At 41.6% G+C, this 24,957-nt stretch overlaps 1 protein-coding gene across 1 annotated transcript in view; it reads left to right on the plus strand.

Moving 5' to 3' along the window:
* The window catches only part of TMF1 (TATA element modulatory factor 1), a 1,367,094-nt gene that overhangs the window by 136,476 nt on the left and 1,205,661 nt on the right, over positions 1–24,957 (plus strand). Inside the window, exons 3-4 of the mRNA XM_044076393.1 lie at positions 14,062–14,191; positions 14,338–14,443. Of these exons, the coding sequence (XP_043932328.1) occupies positions 14,062–14,191; positions 14,338–14,443 (236 nt within the window). The remainder of the gene's footprint in view (positions 1–14,061; positions 14,192–14,337; positions 14,444–24,957) is intronic.

Below are 24,957 nucleotides of genomic sequence, written 5' to 3' on the forward strand. Positions count from 1 at the left end.
TTTCCAGATTTTCTAGTTCTGCCATGTTTCACAAATATAATTATTGCTTTGTAATCCTACATTTGTCAGTTTCCAAGTTACTGGTTTTATTCCTGTTTATCTCCAGCTCCCAAATCCTGCCTCTGCTTCATTTCCACTGTACTCTCGATGTTTCTAGTTGACTCTTGTGCTTTTTTTCCTTCTCTCAAGCATTTTCTGTTGAAACATTGGAAAAGGGAGAAGGATCAGCATAAGAATTCTGTACAAAAACTTAAATCATCAGGCACCTTATAAAACCTAGTAAAAATCCAATTTCTGAAAGACAACATGGAAAGCTCTCCAATAACGTTCAATGGTTTATTGCAATTTGCAATAAACCATTGAACGTTATTGGAGAGCTTTCCTCGTTGTCTTTCAGAATTTGGATTTTGACTAGTCGCTTTCTGTTTACATCTGCGGTGGTACAGCCGTAGCTTGTTGCCTCACAGCAAGAGGTTCTTTCATTCGATTCTTGGCTGGAGTGCGGGGAGTGCCTTCTGTGTGGAGTCTGCATGTCCTCCCTGTGGTTGGGTAGGCGTTCGAAAGACATGCGTAAAGGGCATGCCTTTGAAGGTTGAACGTCACGCTGGCACCTTGGCGTTCGTCAAAATCTACTGCCAATCATTAGCGGACCGGAGTTCTGCTGTGGCGACCCCTAACCAGGAAAAGCCAGAAGACAACAACAACAACTTGTAGCTTTCTGATGTTCATCGTGCATACAGCTGCAGTAATCACATATGGGTTCTCTGCCGTCAGGCGGTCCCTCGGTCGGCCAAATTCCAAAGTCTTGGTCCGGCGTCAGTTGTTGTCGCATTCTTTCCTGACGTCAGTGAGACAGGGGTATATAAGACACAGCCGACGCCATATTCTTCAGTCTTTTTTGCCGCGCAGTGCCCGAAGCAGAAGTAGTTCGCAAGTGCCAGTCGGCCAGCTCCTGAATTTACGAAAAATTGGAAACCGAAGTCTTCTTTAAAGCTAAGTACCCCGTTGGGGAAACTTTTCTTGCCTCAGACCGATGTCAGACAAAGTTAACAATTGTATTTCTTGTGGGAAGCAAATGCCGCATAAGGATTTCCATTCCCTCTGCATACCTTGTTTAGGCCCAGACCACGACGTCTCGGGCTGTCGCTTTTGTGCTTCTTTCAATAAACGCACTATTAAGCGTCGGGCAGAGTTCGCCCAACATTATTTTGGTAAAGCCTTTGATTATAAAATGTCGTCGGAGACTCCGACTACCGTTTTGTCCAAAAAACGCAAGGACAAGGACCGACACGCGAGGTCCGCGGTCTCCACCGACACCACGCCAAAACCGACTGCACGTGGTCCGGTTCTCAGTGAGACGCCTTTGCAGTCCCTGACTACCGACGACACTTCTTTGGCGGTGTCTTCTGTACCCGAGACCGCAGGTGCCTCGGCCCTTACTCAGACTACAACCACCGAAGCCACTGTGAGTGTTGAGTCTCCTAATGTGGACAGGTCCACTTCCACCCAGGGTGTCTTTAGGCCCTCATCTTCCTTTTCCATTAAGGCCTTTACTAAGTCCAAATCAGCCATGCATCCCAAGAGGCCTGTTGCTCAGGGCCCATCCCCAGGCCCCATGCCTAAAAAGCAGATGCTTAAAATGGCTGAGGATTTGATTACCCTTATCAGGGGTTCCCAACCCCCTCCAGACAAGAGACCCAGAGTGGAGGAAGATTCTCCCTCTTCTGAACAGGGCTCCATTTTCTCAGAACATTCTGATGTAGAGGAGCACTCGTACTCCCCTTATGAAGATTTGGATGCAGAACAGTCCATTCCTTCTGTATCTCCCCCAGAGGATTTCTCTTTTGGGGAAACCTTGCACACCTTGAGGGAGCACTTCCATTGGGAAGGCCAAGACTTTTCTGATTCCAAGAAAAGGCTTAGGGAATTTCTTTTGTTACCTCAACACAGACCGCTGGCTATACCTCCTGTCTTGGACATACTTGATGATGTTTACTCGGAGGCTTGTCTTACTCTGGATTCCCTGCCTCCTGCTCCAGTCAAACCTGATGGGTACTACAGAGTTCCTAACTCTCACCAATTTCTTTTCAAAAGCCATAATGCTGACCCTGAAACCATTTCTCAAGGCCCCAATGGAATGAAGGCCTCTACTGCCAAGAATCCACTACCTTCCGAAAGAGAATCTAGATCCTTAGAAAGGTGGGGGAAAAAGGTATACACTTCAGCCACCCTAGCCATGAGGGCCTTAAATTGTCAGTTCCATATGCTTAAATACCAGCAGTTTCTGTTATCTCAATTAAGAAATAAAATGTCTCAACCTGAACAACCAGATTTGAAGGAATTGCAGGATATGATGCATAGTGCAGAACAAGTGGGTAAACACACCTTACAATGTGGCTATGATGCCTTAGAGGCCTCAAGTAGAGCTGCTGTTACAGGATCAGTCATTCGTAGACATGCTTGGCTTAGGGAACAAAGCTTGCCTGATCATGTTAAAGCTAAACTACTAGATGCTCCATTACAAAAGGATGTACTATTTGGTACTAATGCTGAGGAGATGCTACGTAAATGGAAGAAAAAGCTAAATCTATGCAAACTGTCAAGGCTTTTCTACAGGTACAACCACCTCGTTTTAGCAGAAATTGTCCTTCTAAAAACTGGTCCTTTCCAGCCACGGACAAGCCCCAAAGAGGCAGATACAGGCGCACAAGGGGCAGAGGACAATCTCAAGGATCATATAGAGGCAGACAATGGCAAACTCCAGCACCAAGAGGTGGCGAGGACAGTGCACAACAAAACAGAAAACAAACCCAATGACTTCCTCCTTTTTATGCCAAGCAAGTCTCAGCTGGCAGCTCCCTTGGGAGGAAAGCTGGCATTATTTACAAGAAACTGGCATATTATCACAACAGACAAATAGATCCTGGACATTATAAACAGAGGCTACAGATTTCATTTTCACACTCTTCCAAAAATGAGAGGCATGCCAAACTTGCCACACAATCAAAGGGCAGAGGCACAAATACAAATTTCAAAACTCATGGACATGAAAGATATTCAAGAGGTACCTACTCACGAACAAGGTCAAGGTTTTTATTCCAGACTATTCCTAGTACCAAGGAAAGGAACCGACTGGAGACCCATTTTGGACTTATCCATCCTAAATACATTTCTACTCGTACCAAAATTCAAGATGCTCACATTACAGCAGCTTCTTCCCATGCTGGGCAAGGGGTTTTGGCTGGTAACATTGGACCTCAAGGAGGCATACCTGCATGTCCCAATCAGACAAAGCTGCAGAAGATACCTCAGATTTCTTGCAGGTTCAATCCACTATCAATTCTCTGCATTGCCCTTTGGCTTATCTACTGCGCCCAGAGTATTCACGAAATGCCTGGCATCAGTAATCACCTGCTGCAGACTTCAAGGGATACAAATTTACCCTTATTTGGACGACTGCCTGATCCAAGTGGACAGCAAGCACAAACTTCTGGAACATCTGGCTTATGCAATACGGTTACTGAATTCTCTGAGATACACAATCAACAAAGAGAAATCCAGGCTAACACCATCTCAGAAAATAATTTTCCTGGGTGCCAACTTGGACACAAACACCCAGATGGCCTACCTTACGCCAGAAAAACAGGGACAACTAACTCAGTACTTCAAAATACTAGCAAATTGTACCAGGCTTACTGCAAGGAAAATCCTGCAGGCTCTGGGCTTCATGGCATCTTGCATTCTTTTAATCCCATGTGCAAAGTTGCATATGAGAAAACTTCAATGGTACCTAAAAAAAACTATGGTCTCAGCACAGCCACAATTTGGAAACAATAATACCAATAATTTCATGTTTGCAAAAGTTATTTCTATGGTGGGCCCAAGCATGTCAAACAAACACAGGCCTCCCATTCTGCAAGCCTCAAGCAAATCAAGTCTTTACAACAGACGCCTCAGATTACGCCTGGGGGGGTGCACATGACAGACAGGTGCATTCAAGGCAAATGGTCCCAAAAGGAAAATCACCTTCACATCAACCAAAAAGAAATGCTAGCAGTGATAAATGCAATTACAGCATTCAAGGACCTCCTGCATCCAGGACAATTATTAATAAGAACAGACAACACCACAGTAATGTGGTACATAAACAAATAAGGAGGAACACATTCATACCCCCTGTGCAGACTAGCCATGACACTTTGGAACTTGGCTCTGGAATGGCAAATGGAACTTCAAGCACAGTACTTGCCAGGTTTGGAAAACACGCTGGCAGACAGTCTAAGCAGAAATATGACAGGTCCGCACAAATGGAAGTTGCATCCTCAGGTGTTTACACAGATAATCCAAGCGTGGGGAAGGCCAGACATAGATCTCTTCGCCTCCCACAGGAATCATCAATTGGAAAAGTTTTGTTCAAGGACCTTCCATCCAAAGGCCTGGAGAGTGGATGCCCTTTCATTCAGTTGGACAGCATGGACAGTGTACACTTTCCCACCTCTGCCTCTTCTGCCCAAGGTGCTCTTGAAAGCAAGAGCAGACAGACCGAAGATGATACTGATTGCTCCAGACTGGCCAAGACAGCACTGGTACCCACTCCTGAGGAGCCTAACACATACTCCTCCCTGGTCCCTACCTCTAATGCCTCTTCTGCTGATTCAGTACAACTACAAAACTCTTCACAGTCAGCTGAAAACACTCAATCTCGCTGCATGGAAAATTCCTTAACACCTCAACAGACCTTACTCTACAAAGAGGTTCAGGATGCCATTCTGGAGGCCAGAAGGTCATCTACTAGAAAGGCTTACTCAGCAAAATGGAAATGGTTTTGCTCTTGGAATGAGAAAAAAGGCCAGGACCCTACAAAACTAAATTTGCCTCAGGTATTACAGTATCTAGCTGAGCTGCTGAACAGTGGACACTCATTTTCCTCCATAAAAATCCATGCCTCAGCTATTTCTGCAGAATTCAACACGGATCCACCCTTATTCTCTCACCCACTCCTAAGACAGTTCCTCAGAGGGGCTAAGAATATAAGACCACCACGGAAACAACCAGTCCCAGCCTGGGATCTTAATTATATTCTAGAAAAATTAACATTGCCTCCCTTTGAACCAGCTGCCTCAACAGATTTGCAGTATTTGTCCTGGAAAACAGCCTTCCTTCTGGCCATTACCTCAGCTCGTAGGGTTTCGGAACTGCAAGCCCTCATGGCTGTGCAGCCCTTTCTAATCTTCCATCAGGACAGGGTTTCCCTTCGAACCAACTCATCTTTTATGCCTAAAGTGGTATCCAGGGTAGCTTTAAATCAAGAAGATACACTAAGTCACTGTTCATCCAAAAGTAGCCAAAAACACGGTAGTCACAAACAAACAATTTTAATGAAGCTTTCGGGTCTACACCCTTCATCAGCACATAAAATCACCTTACATAAGTTGCATTTAAATAGAGGAAGCACTGAAAAACACATGATCAAGCCAGCCAACCAGATACAAACCAAAATTAATTATGCAAATAATTTAAAATGCATCACACCCAAAACTCTTAAAGAAGTTTTACTTATATTAATAAAAAACAATTTTATATAGATTAAATATAGTTACATATAGATAAATCATTCATATCAAATAAGAACTTTTTTTTTTTTTTAAACTTTTTTTAAAAACTTTTTAAAAAGGTAGCAGCTCAAAGTTAGCATCATAAATTCTCCCTCTGACGCTTAATCAAAACTGGTTTGAGACTTACTGCTCCATTCAAGCCAGGCCACTTATCAGCCTGTAAACGTACTATCCACTCATATTCCTTCAGTAACAAAAGATTTTCCAAGTCACCACCCCTAATACCCATTCGTACAGTGCATATGCATCTGAATTTAAAAGCATGAGTTTGAAATTCATGTAAATGTCTGAATAAACCATTTGTCTCAATCTTCCGTCTTATTTTGGACCTATGCTCTATTATTCTATCTTTAAGCTTCCTGGATGTTTTCCCTACATAAAATGCGTTACATGAAACACAGGTAGCTAAATAAACTAACTTAGTAGTACTACAATCTGCTTTGCAAGTAAACTTAAAACATTCACCTGTTGTAGGATGTCGGAAGCTATTATTACTATCATTAATATCAGAGCAACAGGCACAATTATAGCACTTGAAAGTGCCCACTTTAGTACATAAAGGAGCAGATTCAGTTTGAAAATCCTTATAACATCGATTTTGTTCTGTAACACCACTGCTGTCTGCAGGAATGAATTCAACTATCAAAAGGTTGTTAATTAAGTCAACTAATCCGCTGTTACAGTCTAAGGCTGTGGAATCTTCACAAAGTGGTAATGTAACTAATGACTTAACTGAGTTTAACAAGCTGCTTGGCCTGTTGGCGAAAAAAGTTCAAAATTATAAACATTTACAATGGCAAAGGCTTAGTTTTTTAGCCTGTTTAGATATGGGGGGTAGTACCACGTGGACTGCGTATATTAAAGATGCCATCATATGGTAATACCTACCAAGAACTATTAATGCAGTGGCAGCAGCTAAATCTTGAACTGAGTATGAGCTACATGAAATTAATGAATCAATTTTTGAGAGAGTGGAAAATGACCTGTTAGAAGAAATAGACTGTCTTGAAAAGGAAGTCTCTAAACTTTGTAATACAGAATGTCTGAATGAATTATATCAGTTATTTATAAGTCGTGTTCAAGCATTGGATCACAGGCTAGAAATACAAAAGAAGCGAAAGCTTCAACGTGATATTAATGATTTTAAAAATGGTCATATCTTTAGTTGGCCGAGGGGAAATTTTGGTCAGCGGAGAATTGAAAGACTAAATAGTAGATCAGTAAAACCCACTAATAAGCTTCTTGATGAACTAGATGTATTTGAATTGCCGCTAACTCCAAGACTTGCAGCAGCCAACCAGGAAGTGCATACGTCGAGTGTGTCTGCTTCTGCTCCTTCTTCGACGCATCAGAGTGAGCGGAATACGATGAATGGAAATGTCAGGGACAAAGAAACGCTACCTAGTGATGCTGTGGTCGGAGAATTAAATGAGCATGTAGCTACCTCCCTTGCTGGGATTCCTGTACCTGGAACAGAAGGAAAGGAGAAGAGTAAGCAGCTTGAAATTTCATCTTTTTTACCTTTCAGGTTAAAACAACCAGAGAAGGTAGTTTCTCAGCAGAGGAACTTGCAGGAGCCCCAAGGACAAAAAACGCTGCAGAAACCGGTGCAGGTATTAAAGAGAAAAATGAGAGTCCAAAATTACCCAGCAAGGCTCCTCGTCGCTGAGGACAGAGGTTTGCCTACTACAAGGTACTGCTAATCTTTCTAAATGTGTTTTGACTGAGCAGCATTATGGTTTACTGAAGAATGGGATGAAGTTTATCCCTACTTTTAAGGATAATATTGTGGACATTTTAACTGATGTTAAACTATTTGCAAGAAATGTTATGCTTAAATCCTTGTATAAGCAAGCGAATGATTTGGACTCTGTATGCAAAAAGTTAAGTGTTTTTGTACCTCATCTTTCACCTGTCATTTTAGCTTTTTTAAATATTGTTGAGAATGAGATAAGAGTTTTGTATAATGCCAAAAGTAAACATAAAAGTAGGGATGTTAAATATAACTTATCTTTTAATGATTATAAATTGTTACAGCAAATTAAAAAAGATAAGAGTATCGTGATTAAGCAAGCAGACAAGGGAGGGGCAACAGTCTTTATGGACAAATCATGGTATATGAGTAAGTTTAAAGAGTTCTTGTCTGACACTAATACTTTTAAAGTAATAACATTTGCAGATGTGAGAAATCATATTTCTCAGGTGAATTTATTCTTATATGATATGCAATTGAATCAGGACATTACAATTGAATTATTCACTTATTTAACAGTAACATGTCCTAAAATTCCACAGATTTATGGTATCCCCAAGGTGCATAAATCCATGAGTGACCCACCACTAAGGCCTATCAGATCTGGTAAAGGATGGGTGACTGAGCCCATCTCTAGGTATTTACAAAAAGTGTTAGGAAAGTATTTACTGAAATGTGAAACAGTTTTAAAGGATACGGTGCACTTTTTAGAGAAACTTAGTGTGTGGTTTAATGGTGAAACTAGTTCTGATTATTTTTAGTTACACTGGATATTGTGTCACTTTTACGGTGATTCCAATAGAATATGGGATTGAGGCAATTAGAAGTTTTTAACAATGCAATCCTCTCAACAAACACGTGAAATAGAGAATATTTGCCTCTTATTAGATTTGGTGTTGACAAAGAATGATTTTATTTTTGATGGTGTTCCCTACAAGCAGTTAACTGGGGTGGCCATGGGGACGTCCGTGGCCAATACCTTTGCTAATTTAGTTTTATATGTATGGGAAAATCAATACATCTTAAATGAAAATAATGAATTTGCTCTTTACTTTGATTGTTACTGCAGATTTGTTGATGACTGTTTTTTTATTTGGAAAGGGACTCTGACTCAGTTAGAAAAAATTCTGTCCTATCTCAACACTACGACAAGTTTCCTTAAATTTAAGATGGATTTTTCTTTAGATACAATGGATTTTTTAGATATAAGGGTATATAGGAAACTTGGAAGGCTGGAAACAAAGGTGCATAGGAAGGATGTGCATGCAGCAAGATATTTAAATACTGCTAGCATGCAACCAGTACATATATATAGAGGCATTATAAAATCTCAGTTAATAAGAGTCAGTAGACTAACAACTGAGGAGGGTGTGTTTTTGGAGGAAACTGAGAAGATGAGGAAAGAGTTTATTGAGAATGGCTATTACCTTAGAGATGTAAATATGAGTTATGAAGAGGTTTTGTAAGGCAGAAGAGGTCCTTATAAACCAGTTTTTAGTTCTGTTTCTTTGACTCACTCAGGGTATATATTAGGGAATGAAGCTGATAAGGTAGTAAGCAAGCCTGTCATCAGGTTTACTACCACCTATAATGCCAATACAAATGATGTTTGTAAAATAATTCAAAAGAATTGGGTAATTTTAATGTCTCAACCAGATTTAAAGGACATTTTAGGTCCAGTACCAAGGTTTGCCTTTAGGAATGGTCAGACGTTTAAGCAAATATTATGTTATAAGGATTTTCAAACTGAATCTGCTCCTTTATGTACTAAAGTGGGCACTTTCAAGTGCTATAATTGTGTCTGTTGCTCTGATATTAATGATAGTAATAATAGCTTCAGACATCCTACAACAGGTGAATGTTTTAAGTTTACTTGCAAAGCAGATTGTAGTACTACTAAGTTAGTTTATTTAGCTACCTGTGTTTAATGTAACGCATTTTATGTAGGGAAAACATCCAGGAAGCTTAAAGATAGAATAATAGAGCATAGGTCCGAAATAAGACGGAATATTGAGACAAATGGTTTATTCAGACATTTACATGAATTTCAAACTCATGCTTTTAAATTCAGATGCATATGCACTGTACGAATGGGTATTAGGGGTGGTGACTTGGAAAATCTTTTGTTATTGAAGGAATATGAGTGGATAGTACGTTTACAGGCTGATAAATGGCCTGGCTTGAATGGAGCAGTAAGTCTCAAACCAGTTTTGATTAAGCGTCAGAGGGAGAATTTATGATGCTAACTTTGAGCTGCTACCTTTTTAAAAAGTTTTTAAAAAAAGTTTTTAAAAAAAAAAAAAAAAAAGAAAAAAGTTCTTATTTGATATGAATGATTTATCTATATGTAACTGTATTTAATCTATATAAAATTGTTTTTTATTAATACAAGTAAAACTTCTTTAAGAGTTTTGGGTGTGATGCATTTTAAATTATTTGCATAATTAATTTTGGTTTGTATCTGGTTGGCTGGCTTGATCATGTGTTTTTCAGTGCTTCCTCTATTTAAATGCAACTTATGTAAGGTGATTTTATGTGCTGATGAAGGGTGTAGACCCGAAAGCTTCATTAAAATTGTTTGTTTGTGACTACCGTGTTTTTGGCTAGCTTTAAATCAAGCCATACACTTGCCTACCTTTTACCCTAATCCTCAAAACAAAGGGGAAAGGCTGCTGCACTCTTTAGACATCCATAGACAGCTATGTTATTACTTGGACAGAACAAAGCCTTTTAGGAAATCACAACAACTTTTTGTGTCCTATGCTGTAGGAGCTCAAGGGAAGCCAGTGACCAAACAGACAATTTCAAAATGGATAGGCCACTGCATACGGTTTTGTTACTCCTATCATGGGAAATCTGTCCCTACAGGTATCAGATCCCACTCCACCAGGGCCACAGCTACCTCTATAGCCTTCCTCAGAGGAGTTCCTACCAAAGATATTTTGGAGGCAGCCACTTGGAGTTCTGTGCATACCTTCACAAAACAATACCACCTGCCCTTATATTCCAAAACTAGAGCAGGCTTTGCCACTGCTGTATTGCAGGGCATTCTGGCTCATCCAAGTTCCACCTAGTGCCTACCACCCTGTGCGTAGCTTTGGGATTCTACCCATATGTGATTACTGCAGCTGTATGCACGATGAACATAGTACACTTTTGTACCTACCATAAATGTAGATGTTCAAGTGCTAATACAGCTGCAGTACAGGTTTCCCTCCCTCCTTCCCCTCTTGGTAAAGGACTAGTGGCTAACACCTCCTCTTATAACCTAATTTGGGTTATCCTCCTATGGTGTATTTGCTTGCAACTACTGTTTTTTGATTACATTGCATTGCTTGAATATATTTTTATATATAATTTATGTATTGCCTTCCTTCTGGGGGCACCTGGCATCTGGGGCAAGAAAAGACTGAAGAATATGGCCTTGGCTGTGTCTTATATACCCCTGTCGCACTGACGTCAGGAAAGAATGCGACAACAACCGACGCCGGACCAAGACTTTGGAATTCGGCCGACCGAGGGACCGCCTGACGGCAGAGAACCCATATGTGATTACTGCAGCTGTATTAGCACTCGAACATCTACATTTATGGTAGGTACAAAACTGTACTTTTCTTGTTGTTACCTTGTAAAATCTGTCAGGTTTTTTGGGGGCTTTAGGTTGAGAATCATGGGCAACAGAGGCCTCTGAAAAGGTAGAGGGCAACCAAGACCTGAGGTACAGCAGAGGGCTTGGGAGACTTCATCTGGAGGAATTCATGAACCTGAGGGAAGACCCATTTGAAATATTCCATCATACAAAAAATAATATTCCCAAAGGAGAATTTTTCTAAAGGAGAGTCTGGACTGATAGAATCTTCTTTTAGACCGATAATCCAATGGAGAAGGAATTTGCAAAAAATATTCCAATGACTCTTCTCCAGAATCTAAATCCTCATCAGAGGACTCCTCCTCTCTGGGCCTTTTAAGAGGAGTAGAGCTTCAGGGAGGAACAGGTACAGAAACTCCTTGAGAAGGCTTTAAGGTCATAAAGGCATTAAATAACCCCGGAGTAAAATCCTGCCATTCATGTTGGGGAACATTAGCAGCAGGGGAAGTATGCTTGTTTTTTCTTGTTTTTTTTTTTTCTTCAGAGGAACATCTGCCCAAAAAACTCTAGAAGGTTTGGACCCTTTCCAAAACCCATGGAATCTCCTCCCAGACTAGAATTTGAGGTATGCCTCAGTCCCTCAGATATAATCAGTCGAGGTTCCCCTTGAGCATCTGGAGTGGAAGTTTGCAAAGCCTGCAGCGATGTTTGAGAAGTCAGATTCATGCTGGCCTCTTACAGAGTTGCGGCAGAGGAATCTGAGACAACTGGATGATCCTCTTGGCTTTCATTAGCCTAAAGAGAAACGTCCAGGGCAGGTGGGACAGCTGCTGAAACAGACCTGAGTTTTTGGCCTTTTTCTTGGCAGGCGGCTGAGCTTCAGAATGGGAAAATTCCGCCATAGCAACTTGCTCCTACAATTTAAGACATTGGATCTCCTCCAAGTAAATCAGCTAGGAAGAGATACAACTACGAAGGGTCTTAACAGACAGAGCACCACATATAGCTGTGAGAAGCACCTAAACAAAAGAGACATTGCTCTTGAGGATCTTTATAGAGAATCTGCCTTCCACACTGACAGTTTCCCTTTCTGGATGATATGTAAACATATCAAAGTAAAAATAAATAAGAAGAAACCCCAATGGGGCAGTTATCTAAAACATGGCTCGGTAGCCAGTACAAAAGAAGAAGCATTCAGACCGATGATCAGTAATGGTGTTCGGACTGGCAGCATCGAAGTTCTATGGTATGTACATCTGTATGTCACCTTTATGCAGTTCACCTTATGCGGGGAGCATGTGTGTGACATATGACGTCTATAAATTCCAAAGGCGTTGGTATACTGAGCAGATGTTGGCAGGATATCCCTTATGTTAAGAGTACTGCAACAGTGATATGGAAGGACATCAACTTATTTCCCACTCGACTCCTGCCCTCTTATCCTCCCAGATAAAATGTTTCAACTCTTTATTAATTACTGTCCACAACTTCTCACCTGGTTGATAAAAATATGACTAACATGCATATAAAACTAAAGACCTAAAAACATTTTCACTGTTAGTATCTTGATATCCATATCCATAAATAAGAACTTCCAGCTCCAGTCCCTTATTTTCTTTGCCAGTGGTTCTAAATGTAATGCAAATAACAAAGGGAAAAGAGGACACCCCTGCCTGGTTCCTCTTCTCAGACAGAACTTATCAGAGAGGAACCCCCTCCCCCTTTCATTTTTGGCTCCAATCCCTAATATATCCTCCTAATCCACCTACTGATTTTGTCAGGGAATGCAAGTGCTTCCATTGCCCTGCTCATAAAATCCTAACCTGTTCTATCAACTACTTTCTCTGCTTCAAGACCCACCAACAGCAGCAGTTATTTACTTACATTCTGCTTCCATCAGGATCATTGTTTTTCTCTTAATGTTGTCAAATGTTTGTCTTCCCTCCATAAAGCTACAGTGATCCATAATTATCAATTTTAGGAACACCCTTGCCATTCTTTTAGCTATTGTAAATATAAATACATCAGAATCTTGATTTAAAATTGAAATGAGCCAATATGATGCTGGGTCTACTGGGTCTTTACTGACAGCCACCACAGCTTTCTTCCAGGATGTTGGTGCTTCCATTCCTTTTAAAATACTGTTAAACAACCCCGTCCAGATCTTTATCCCTTTCTTCATTAGGATGTACTTTTAGTGTCCAACATAATGTTACATTACTTTTCTTGTAACAGATTTGCTTTTGCTGATTTTGGCTCCCAAGACTCTTTTTAGCCTTCTACAGCAGCATTTGTTGTGTTATTGCTCTATTATCGACTTCTGAGGAGTGAGGCTGCAGAAAAGAACAGAGTAGAGCACTTGGCTCTTTTTTTTTTTCTTTTCTTTTTTTTAATAGTCGGACTCTTCCTATTGGTCATAGCATGAGACTACAGCCACAGGCTTCTGTAGATGTCGTGAATGTTACTAAGTATCTGACCAAGAGACTTTTTTTTTTTGTTATAGCAGTAATCTTGGTATTTGAACATCTGCTGTTACAATGACTGTGCTTTCAGACCTGCATTTTATGCCATGTTCTTAACTTGTGTGTTTCCTTCTTTAAGCCTAGAATCATGTCTGAAAATAAATAGGCCTGTGTATTATACCAGTACGGTTAACAGTCTATCAACAAATGTGTAGCACAGTTAATGTAATACAGCAGATGTTCAATTTGATCAATGATTTTTTTTCCCATAGAGGGTTGTGTGTGTGTCCAGTATGACATTCTGTGGGAAATAGCAGAGCTCTAATCAATAAAGAGAGGTACTGGGGACTGTGATACAAAAGGTGTGCATGAGGCGTATGAAGAAGGGACAATTCATTATAACATTCAAGTGTACTTTGAAGTTCATTGATCTTTTCCACTTACGTCTTCGTGTGTTTGCAAAAATGCATAAAATCCTATACTTAATTGTCCTTGACACTTGTGTATCAGCTTGTTAGGAATGTTTGCTTAACTGGAATTCAAGTGATTTAGAGGTAATACTTTGTATAGTATTTACATTATTATTAAATTCAGTAAATAAATTATTAGTACATAATATTAATTTTCACTTCTGTTTTTAAGTGAGCTCATCAGGCTAAAAGAAGAAAATAGTGGTGGCATTTCTTCACTCAGAGAAGAGTTTACACAACGAATAGCAGAGTCTGAAAGGAAGGCACAACTAGCATGCAAAGAAAGAGATACCATTAAAAAGGTAATTGCAAAGGCAGTATGTATATTCAGACAGACATTCATTTATTGAAATAAGTGTGCAGTAAATGTATTCTTGAGAGTATATTTGTAGAGCTGTGTGAACAATTCTGTATGCTTTGTAACACTATTCAATATGATTGATGTTAGGAACTAATGATTATGAAAGAAGAGCTTTCTACAAGATTAAACTCCAATGAGACTGCTGAATTGATGAAAGAGAAGGATGAACAGATCGTTGGCTTGATGTTAGAAGGTGATTATTTTCTCTAACCATTTACAGAATTTTTTTGTGTGTTGATAAAACTCCAATCATGATTAAATAGTAGAGCTACGCTGGGTGGCATATGCATTCTTCTGCTCTCTGTCTGTTGCATTAGTTTTGTCATGCCAGGTCACTTAAACATTTCAGTATATCACATTTGGTGTGTTTATCAGGTCTGTTGGTGCTTCTTGCTTATTGCATCAGCATAACAGAGAAATTTTCTATGCATTCCAGAACTCTTATTAATCTCATAGCAATCCTAGTATAGGCATTCTACCAACTGAAGCCAGAACTGTAGGGATTTATGGTGCTAGCTCTGGTTTTTGAGCAAGCAATAATGCCCAGGAGGATGGGCATTACAGGGAAATAATAGGTTCATAGGTAGGTACTAGGCTATCTGCCCAAGGGCATTTATAAGCCTAGCCAGAGTGTGTCGGCTTTTGCCACCCCATTGATTAATTAACTGCTCCTGTGTCAAGCAGAACCAATGAAGTGATCCCAGGGGTGTATTTTCTGTTACCCATCCACTCGTCAAGGTTTCTCTTGAAGAGTGTTATTGAGGGGCTCTGCCTAATGTAATTTGGAATTTTGTTCCAAAGTATGGGGAGTCTCTGTGACAGGAATCTATCCCGTTTAGCATGTTCTATTTATTGTTGTGGCAAGCTTTAGCTCACTAGAGCGCGTGGCTCGCAGTGACTTGGATTTCTTTAGGTGGAGCATGTCCATCAATTCTGAGTTGGACATGGCTTTGTAAGTCAGGCAGAGATCACCTCTGAGTAAGTGATATGCCACTGAGTACAGCCAGAGTTTTTTCAGTCGGGCTGCATAGAACATATGTTTGAGGCCAGTAATCCTGTTGATGAGGTACTTTTGTGGTCTTTCCAGCTGTTGGAAGTGTCTTGTGAGGTACATCCCAAATGGAACATTGTACTTTATGATGGGTCTAATGAGTGATGAGTAGATTGGCACTATAACCTCTTTATTTCTAGATGCAAACCCTTTAGTAATTAGATGGGCCACATAGAAGAATTTCTTAACTACTTTGGCAATATGATTGTCAAAGGAGAGATTACTATCTACCTGGGTCCCCAGATCTCTAATTACCTCTTCTGTATTAAGGGGGCTGCCAGCTATGTGGTACTTCATGGGTGTTTTGTTTTTTGCAAATGGGATGACTATGCATTTTTTGGCATTTAGCTTGAGGCCATGACTTTGACACCAGGTGTCCGTCTCAGTAAGGCCCTGTTAGAGGATGTCCGTGTCAGCCGAAGAGTCAATTATGGCTCCCAGTTTGCAGTCATCAGCAAACTTGGTTAGCCATAGTCCTCCTGTGTTTGCCTGTACTTCTGAGAAGTATATGCCGAACAGTAGGGGTCCCAGTACTGAGCCTTGCGGGACACGACTTGTGACTGGTTTAGAGTAGGACCTGGAGCCTGCTATTCTTACAGTGTGAGTTCTATCTGTAAGCCAGTTGGCAACTCATCTCGTGATGTAGGGGTTTATGTTCAGGCTGGTGAGTTTTTCTGTAATACCAGAGTGAGGAATGGTGTCGAAAGCCTTGGCGAGGTCAAGGTAGGCTGTGTGAACCACCTTTCCCTCGTCTTTGGCTTTGGTGACTGTCTCGAAGAAGTCAACCAGGTTTAGTAGGCATGATTTGCCTTAACAAGGCCGAACTGGATCGGGTCAAGTGTTTGGAGGTTCCCAATGTCTTTGTTAATGAGTTCCATGATGATGTGCTCCATAGCCTTGCAGACCAGGCTAGTCAGGCTTATGGGGCGATAGTTACCAGGGTCAGTTGTGGTCCCTCCTTTGTGGAGAGGAATAACTGTTGCTGTGTGCCATTCTAGAGGCTGAGATTGAACATCATGTTTAGGTGGGGGGGTTAGTTCGTTCTGTAGTTTGTGCAAGACGCAGCCTGGGACACCATCTGGTCCCATTGACGTTGAGTTTTTGGCTTTTGAAAGGGCTGTTTTCACCTGCGCGTCTGTGATTTTTGGGGCACTACACTTTTCCAGTATTGTTGTGGGCCCTTTTGGAGGTGAGAGGGGGGTGAAGTTTGCACTGAGTCTATCTGCCAGGATGTTGGCAATATCAGTAGGTTCAATATATTTTGTGCTATTTTGCACTAGGTCAGTGCACATCTGCGAGTTGCCACTTAGATTCCTAACATAGCTAAAGAAGGCTTTGTGGTTATCTTTTGAATACTTGGCTATTTTTCTTTCGAAGTTAGCCTTGGATGATTTCATGAGGGACCTTAGTTTCTTACTGATACTGATCAGGGATGTCTTTCCTTCTTGGGATTTGCTTTTTTTCCGAACTAGTTTTCTCCTTCTATTGTATAGCCTGTTTATTGCAGGGGTCCACCAAACTGGTTTCCTTCTCTTAGGGGAGGGAGTCTTGGTTTTGCAAGGGATGGCACAATCCATGCATCCTTGTAAGTGCTCATAGAGTGCATTTGTTATCCTTTAGCGTGGGGGCTGTGAAACTTACCACCTCTGTCTTAAGTAAGGTGAAGTTTGCTTTAGAAAAGTTTTGGACATCCAGAGTGATTAGTGTATAGTCTGATCTAACCAGTGACTGGTTGACCTCCGGTGTGGAACACTGTCGTCCATGTTGATGATGAACCAGGTCCAGTATGTTTTCACCTCTGGTAGGGGAGTTTACCAGCTGATCCAGGGCGTTTGAGTTGATGAATTTCAGGAAGCGCTGGGCCTGGGAATTTGTACTCAAGTAGTTTTCTAAGTTAATGGTAGGGTAATTGAAATCGCCCAGTATCAGGGTGTTCAGTAGGACCTTCATGTTTTCCAGTATCTCCAGAAAGGTGGAGTGGTGGTCCTGGGTCATGGAGGGTGATCTGTAGGAGGCCACAATTTGCATTGCAGATTTGCCTGATGTTAGTTGCACATGAATGATCTCAGAGGTATCATGCTGCACCACTAACCTGGAGGTGTAGGTATCCTTGATGAATATGGATACACCCCCTCATTTTGTGTTTCGGTCCGTGTTCTGTGGCCAAAACGTGTGGTATGAGTTGAAGCCCAGTAGTGCTAGGGTGGTCTCTGGAGCCTTAAACCAGGTTTCAGTTACTGCACAGATGTTGACGTTCTCCATACTGAGGAGTGCTTCGAGCTTGCGCATTTTGAGATTTAAACTCCTGGCGTTGAGTAGCATAACCCTCAGTTTTATGTTAATTGTGCTGTTTACGGAGGTGGGTTTGACTTTTGAGCCTTGGTAGGAGGAGAGGGTTGTCTGTGTATATGAGCAGTTGTAACATTTCCTCAGGATACCCAGATTCAGCAGCTGGTCTGGAGAGTGCACCTGAAGTTGCCCTTTGGTTATGCCTAAATAGTAGGGTGAGCTGCTTAGTCGCTTGGTTGGTGAAGGGTGAATAAAGAGCCTTGCCCTGCTGGGCAGTCAGTGTCAGGGTATATTAGTGCTTGCCATTAGGTCTGAGCAAGTGCTGAGCTGTAAGATGCTTTTTGAGTGCTTAGGTTGAGACTTAGTGGAGCCAGGAATAATTTAACCATAGCTAACTGGCACTGCCCAGTGCGCAAAACCGTGGAAACGCGGTTTTTATAGTAGGGAAATGAAAGAGATAGAAATTAGCCCAAAATGGCCAATAAACTACTAATGTCTGCACTGGAACCACTCCTCCAGGGACAGATAGGTTGCTCAAAGCTCCTCTCTCTCACAGGTGAACAGAGAAACTTCCTTCTATCCAAGTAAGATATGGGCAACTCAGAAACTAGTATCACAGCCCTGAATTCAGGACTAGCCTGAAAAGTGGGCTATACTAGCTTAGAAAGGTGGGAAACAAGGAATTTTTTTTTTTTTGAAAAGATAAGGCAAAAACAGTAAAAAAAAATACACTTAAAACTGCTTTAAACGACTACAAACGATCAGAAAAGGCTATCACACTTTAGTGTGTAGCCTACAACACTTAAATTATTTAAACAAAAAACTTTTTAAAAGTGCAGGCAGCCAAATAAATACAATATGTGAAAAAACAAGCTTTTAAATCACAATAAATGCTTGAAAATCTGCATTTAGGCGGAAAACAGTTAAGTACAGCAAGAAAGTACAGAAAACTGATACTTAATCACTCCAAAGTCTATCTTCTAAGTAGAAGGCTTGTATTAGTTTAAGGCTTTCTAGTGCTACCCAGTAGGTTAGTTACAGGAAAGATGGGAAAGTAGCACAGATGTGGTCTTTTAAACCAGAAAGTTGAAAGAGATGGACAAACTATCCAAATGGTTAGTAAACTATCATTTCTGGGCCAAGAATCTCTCCGCTCGTGATAGACAGGCTACCTAGTGCTTACCACTCCCACTGATAAGGTAGAAAGCTTTCTTCCAACACAGAAAGGCTTGTGGGGCTCAGAAGCTTACCAACAGTCCTGGATACAGCAACTCTGTATCTGGACTAGGCTAGTTACAGGAAAGGTGGGAAACAAGCGCAAGTGTGGCTTTTAAACCAGAACGTTGAAAGAGATGGAAAAAAACTGCCCAAGCAGCCAGTAGCTTCAGTTTCTGGGCCAGGAACCACTCCTGTTGTGTGAGATAGACTACCTAATGCATACCACTCCCACTAATAACCTAGAAGGCTTCCCTCCAACACAGAAAGGCTTGGGGGGCTTAGAAACTTACAAAGAGTCCTGGATACAGCAAATCTCTACCTGGACTAGACTATTTACAGGAAAGGCAGGGAACAAGTACAAATGTAGGCTTTTAAGCCAGCAAGTTGAAAGAGATGGAAAACTGACCAAACGGCCAAATAAACTACAATTTCTGGGCCAAAACACACTCTTCCCATGGAATAGACTACCCAGGAGTGGTGTGAGGCCCATCTCTGCAGGCAGAGGGCCTGAGAACCCATGAAAAGTCTGTTATTTCCATGTAATGCCCTTCCTGGAAGGCATTATTCTGCTTAGGTAGAATTTTAGCCCCCCTCCTTCCTAAAGGACAGAGTACACTGAAGCAAGGAGGCCCTAGTAGATGCCATGGTTGTGGCAGCAGCCACTGAAAAAAGCTCACAGAGCAGAGGTCATCTGTCCCCAGCAGGGAGTCTAGGGCCTTGGAAAGACTTGAAAAGCACGTTTACACTTCAGTGATCTTTGCCTTGAGGTTGCTGAATTATTTGGTGCACTTTACAAGGTTGCAAAGAGATTTGACAAAAGAGCTCTCGAAATCTCTTCTTGGGTCCATGTCTGTGGAGGACCAGAACAAGATTTCCTCATGATTGACCAGCCTTTATTCCATATCTAATGCGTTCATGAGACTGATATCCCACACTACAGGGTGTACCTCATGGGTGACGGGTACAGGCATAGCCATCAGGAGACATGCCTGAATGAGTCTTTGCAATTTTGCAGAGCCCTTCAGGTCTTCATTCATCAGTGCTCCTTTTGAATACTCATCTTTGTTTGGCCCACAGGTGAAGGAAATGCTCTCCAGAAGTGAGCAAGATGGAAAGATGTGGTATGCCTTTGGGATCAGTCTGTTTTTCTACTCCTCAGAGACCCTTTTCCTGGAATTAGTGAGAAGGCAGAAAGATGTGATTTCGCAAGTCCGTGGATCCTTTCCAAGAGTCACAAGGAGATGTTTTCCGTTTCCCGTAGAGGCAGAGGGGGGAACTCTTAATGGAAGATGCCGCCCTCATGGCAAAGGTAGCCTGCAGAACCAGGGTTTCTGGGATTCTTTCTCTGTCAAAACTTACCAGCACTCCTGAAAGGTTGCCTGGCTGCTGTTCTTGGAGGCAGTTGGGGTGGGGGTGCTTGTCTGTGCACCATGAAGCCTGTGTATCCATCACAAAAGATTCTTGGGTGCAGAAGATCATATCCAGAGGTTATTGTATACCATTTTCCCAAATTCCCCCTGCAAAAATGAAGAGAATCCCTGATGTTCCACCCAATCAGAGGAAGCCAGTAGCCTTGGAAATAGAAATGCTGCTAGAAAAAGAGTCTCCCAGAAGGTCCCCCATAGCAGATAGGATTCAGAACCTACTCAAGATTCTTTTTAGTGCCAAAAAAAACAGGGGACTTTAGACCCATCCTGGATATCAGTAAACTAAACCAATATATGACGTATTCAAGATTCCAAATGGTCATGGTTCAGTCCATTTTGCCCCTGTTGTGAAAGGGCAGTTGAATGTACTTGATAGATCTTCAGGATATGTACTGTCACATCAAATTGAACAGAAGATATCTGCACTTTCATTTGGGGGCCAGTCATTACCAGTTCAGAGCACTGCCCTTTGGTCTCACCATAGCAACAGGGTGTTCACTAAATGCATGGCAGTGATAACAGCTCATCTGTGACTGCTGGGATTCAGACTGTTTCTATGTCTAGATTACTCCCTCCTGCTACTTCAGCCAGGCATCTAATTTTACTAGCATGGGTCTGCTTGTTCCAAGTATGTCTCCATCAAGGCATCACAGTCAACTGCAGCAAGTTACAGCTCCCACCTATGCAGGATCTGGAGATCATAGGTGCTTGACTAGACACGGTGAATGTAAATGAGATAGCATCACTTCTTCCAACAAGAGTGCAAACCTTCAAATCCTATGTCATGAAAGCGATCTTATCTTCTCTTCCAGCCCGCCTAGTCTTACAAGCCTTAGGGTTCATGGCAGCAGCAATTATTCTGGTTCCTGTAGTCAGATTTCATATGCAAATTCTGTAGTGGACTCTGTCAGTACAGTGGTCTATTCTTCAGCAGCACTTGTACACACCAGTCAGGATCACACACGTTTGCAAGAAATATCTTTTTTAGTGGACCCGCTCAAACTAAGTTTCTCAGGGACATCCATTTGTTCTCCTGCTGCTGGCAGCCACTGTGTTCATGGATACCTCCCAATTAGGGTGGGGCATTTCTTGTGAGGGTCCTTAGAAGAGGCCAATTTGCATGTCAATGTCCTGGAAATGAGATCAGTCCTCCTAATGTTGCAGGCCTTTCAAGATGCTCTCCCCTCCAGGATGATTATGATTCAGACGGACAATATGTCTGTAGTGTGGTACATCAACAAATAGGGGGAAACCCTATCCAATATGTTGAGAGGCAGTGAGAATGTGTCAGTGGGCAATTGCTGCCAACTGCTTTCTTATAGCAATGCTGCGCACATACTGAGAAATGCCAACATGCTTGCAGACGAACTAGGCAGGTCCATTCTGATGCCTCAGTGGTCTCTCAATGCCAAAGTAGTGGAGATAATATATGATGATGTCCTCTTCATTCTCCCTCACTGATCCAGCTCGGCCACATTTTCTAGATTTCAGATCCTAATCTTGGGCTTCTCCCTCATCCCATAATGCAACACAGGACCTCTAAGTCCTTGGATTTCATTTGCCACCTTAGAAGCAAGACAGAAGATACTTTGTTCTTGAGCTTTCAGGTAGTTTACTGTTTCTAATTTCTTTAAATTTCTAGGCTAACATCCCTCTAGATGGATATATATATATATGTATTTATATATGTTTATATATCTATATCTACATCTATATCTATATATCTCTGTCTATTTATATTGACTTGTCTTTTTTAGTTTCTGCTAGTGCTTTGTTTGTTGCTTGTCATCTAGCTCTATTGTGCCTTTTCTTGTGTATTTTCCCTACTTGATAAAGCATGAGAGTCCTTACATTTTGTAAATTCTTTGGTCCGTTTGACTCAGTCAATGGGGAGATTACTTCTCTATGTTTAATAGTGTCATTGTTTTTTACCCATATCCATCCCATGTTTTCACTATGTGTTGGTAGTTTCTGTTAGTGGTGGAGCCTTCTTGCCTCCACAGTTACATAGTCTGCTTTTTGCTTGCGAAGGCATTATACTTAGCGGCTATTGGAATTTTATGTTGTATACATCTCCTTTTCAACAGGGGTTGAAAGAGTGGAGAATTGCACTCTTGGTGGACATAACCTCTCCCTTTTTAGAGCTTACAATCTGAACATCTTTATATATTGTTCTTACAGGTTAAGACACTTGTTAGAATATCCTTTTTCACAAGTACGAATGTCTGTCTTTATGATTTGCCTCAAAGTTGTTGGGAAGCCACAATTTTTTTATAATAATTAGATCATTATGAGGAGACTAACATCTGGGCTTTTTTTGTCAGTCTCTGTACAGTTTATGCTTACATTACTAAGTCAAGGTTGGAGGTTCCTGCGTTTACAGCAGGTTAGATTCTTTTGCATAGCTTTGACCACAGTATGCAGAGTGATAATGACAGCTTATTGTCTCCTCATGAAAAAAAAAAAAAAATGGACTGAGGTCACAGATGAGAGGTCTTGAATTTGCTACCTTGTGCATGGCCTAGTTTCCTGTGGTACTTTCGCTGTGGTGTGTGAGTAGACTAGAATGACATACATTATATATCAGCAACAAAAAATAAAAAACAAGCACAAATCCAAATAGAATGACATACAGTTGTTTTCTGAATTTCTGCCTTTCAGGAGATGTATACTTACCCAAATGCTGTTATTCTAGCCATCTTTCTTGTTTGAGGTGAGCACTGCAAGTTTGAAAGGTATGAGTCTTGGTCCAGATTGAATGTATATATATTAAATGTTCCCGCTTACAGAACAGTGCAAGTGAACAGGAGGACCGGACTTGTCATGCACCTTGTTTTGTTCATTGGAGGTGCTGGGTTTGAGTACTTGGTTCTGTACCTTAGGACCCCCTGTTTCTTACTGTTCTTTCCAAGCTCAACCCCCGTAGAGAGTGTAACAGCTATGACTAACAAGTGTCTCGGATCCAATCCTTTGGATATGAGGTCACTAGAGTCTCAGTCGGATCCCATGTCTTCTTGCATCCGACAGGTTGGTCCTGGGGTATTTCCTCTTTTATCACTGGATTCTGGGTCTGCGGTTTCGACCGTTTGTGACATCGCTTGGGGCAGCCTCCTAGGATCGGACTGGAGCATAGACGCATTCAGGTCTGGGATCGTCCCACCATGAAACCCGATTGATCCAATTTGTTTCTCTTTCCCCTTCCTCGAATCCTAAGACTCTGGTCCTATGGATGTCTGGTGCCCATGGAGGATTATAATACTGACATTCGGCTCCTTCAGATTCAGTACCAGTGGGCTGTTGTGTTTTTCTTTGGATCTGACAGATTCATTATTTTGCTGCTTGTGTAGACAACGCTTACAGTGTCTTTTAAACTTCGGGTCCAATCCGTTCACATGCTGTCTGATTTCTGATCCTAGGATCCTACAACTGGATAGTCTCCCGTGAGACCTTCTTTGGATCTTGAAATGTCGTCATTGGCACATTTTTTGGATCTGGGGATTCCTTCGGATCTGACAGCGTCAGTATTTGTTGCTGTCAGTGATCAGAACTTGCCTTCTGACAGGGATCCCCGTACATTTACCAATTCCCCATTGAGACACTGCTGTTCTAACTAGACCTCTGCAGATTCCACTGGCTTCAGACTTGCAGCTACTGTGGGGGATTCTCTCCTCAAAGCCATGGGTTTCGGATCCCAGGGGTTGGCACATCACCCAGATTGAGCGGACTGTTTTTGGAATCAGTGCATTCGGGTCCAGAGCTGTCATCTGAGTTTCACTTGTTTGAATCCATGGTTTGTTTTTCCCTCAACTATTCAGTACTGACAGGAAACAGTAGTCATCCCCTTGGAATTCTGTAACCTGCAGCAGAAAAAGCTGCATTGGCAGTCTGGGTTTGGCAAGTTCTGCTGTAGATTCTAGAAAGAAGGTAATGTTTGGGCGCACAGGTACGTAGACATCCTAGACTTTAGGCGCGGATGCATTCCTGAAGGTGGATTGACAATGGTGTAATTTATGACCATTGGTTTGTTGTCTTTTTCATTCATTCTGGTTTTCTTTTCTTATATGTGGGTGTCTTTAACAGACATGGAGTGCTTGACGCCTTTTTGTCAAAGCTCCATGGAGATGTTTCCTGTCTCTGGCTTCTTTCCATGACCAGTGTTTAATTAGTCTCAGAGGTATGCACCTGGCCCTCTGTTGCAACTTCCAGCCTGGTCCGCCATGAAGTTCAAACCCTCCTCTATGTCCATATTCCTGTTTCCCCTGACATACTCTGTTCTGACTTCTCTACGGCTACATACTTTTTTTATAATAGATACGGATGATCACAGTGCAGTTCCATCCTACCGTTCCCCACAAGGATGATTGGATGTGCTCTGTACATTTATGGGACACATGCTATTATACCATATTAAACACCCACTCCATGACCCTTCAGCGTTTTCAGCTGAGAACCAGACACCTCCAGTTCAGGGCTCTGCTCATCAGATTTACCACAACTCCTCCAGTGGTTTCCATACTCATATCAGTAATGACTGCTCACCTGCGATGCAGAGAGTTCCAGGTGTCTTTCATATCTGAACGATTGCTATCTTAATGCTCCAGCTGGGTACCAGCTCTCACATTCTGGGGATTACCTGTCTTACGTCTCCAGATCCCTGGGCTTTACTATAAATCTGGCAATCAAATCTGTTGCCAAAAAAAAAAAAATCAGTAATTTCTTGGA

The sequence above is a fragment of the Protopterus annectens genome, chromosome 7.part0, assembly GCF_019279795.1.
Source record: "Protopterus annectens isolate FY-2018-M chromosome 7.part0, PAN1.0, whole genome shotgun sequence".
In the NCBI taxonomy this organism is placed as follows: domain Eukaryota; kingdom Metazoa; phylum Chordata; order Ceratodontiformes; family Protopteridae; genus Protopterus; species Protopterus annectens.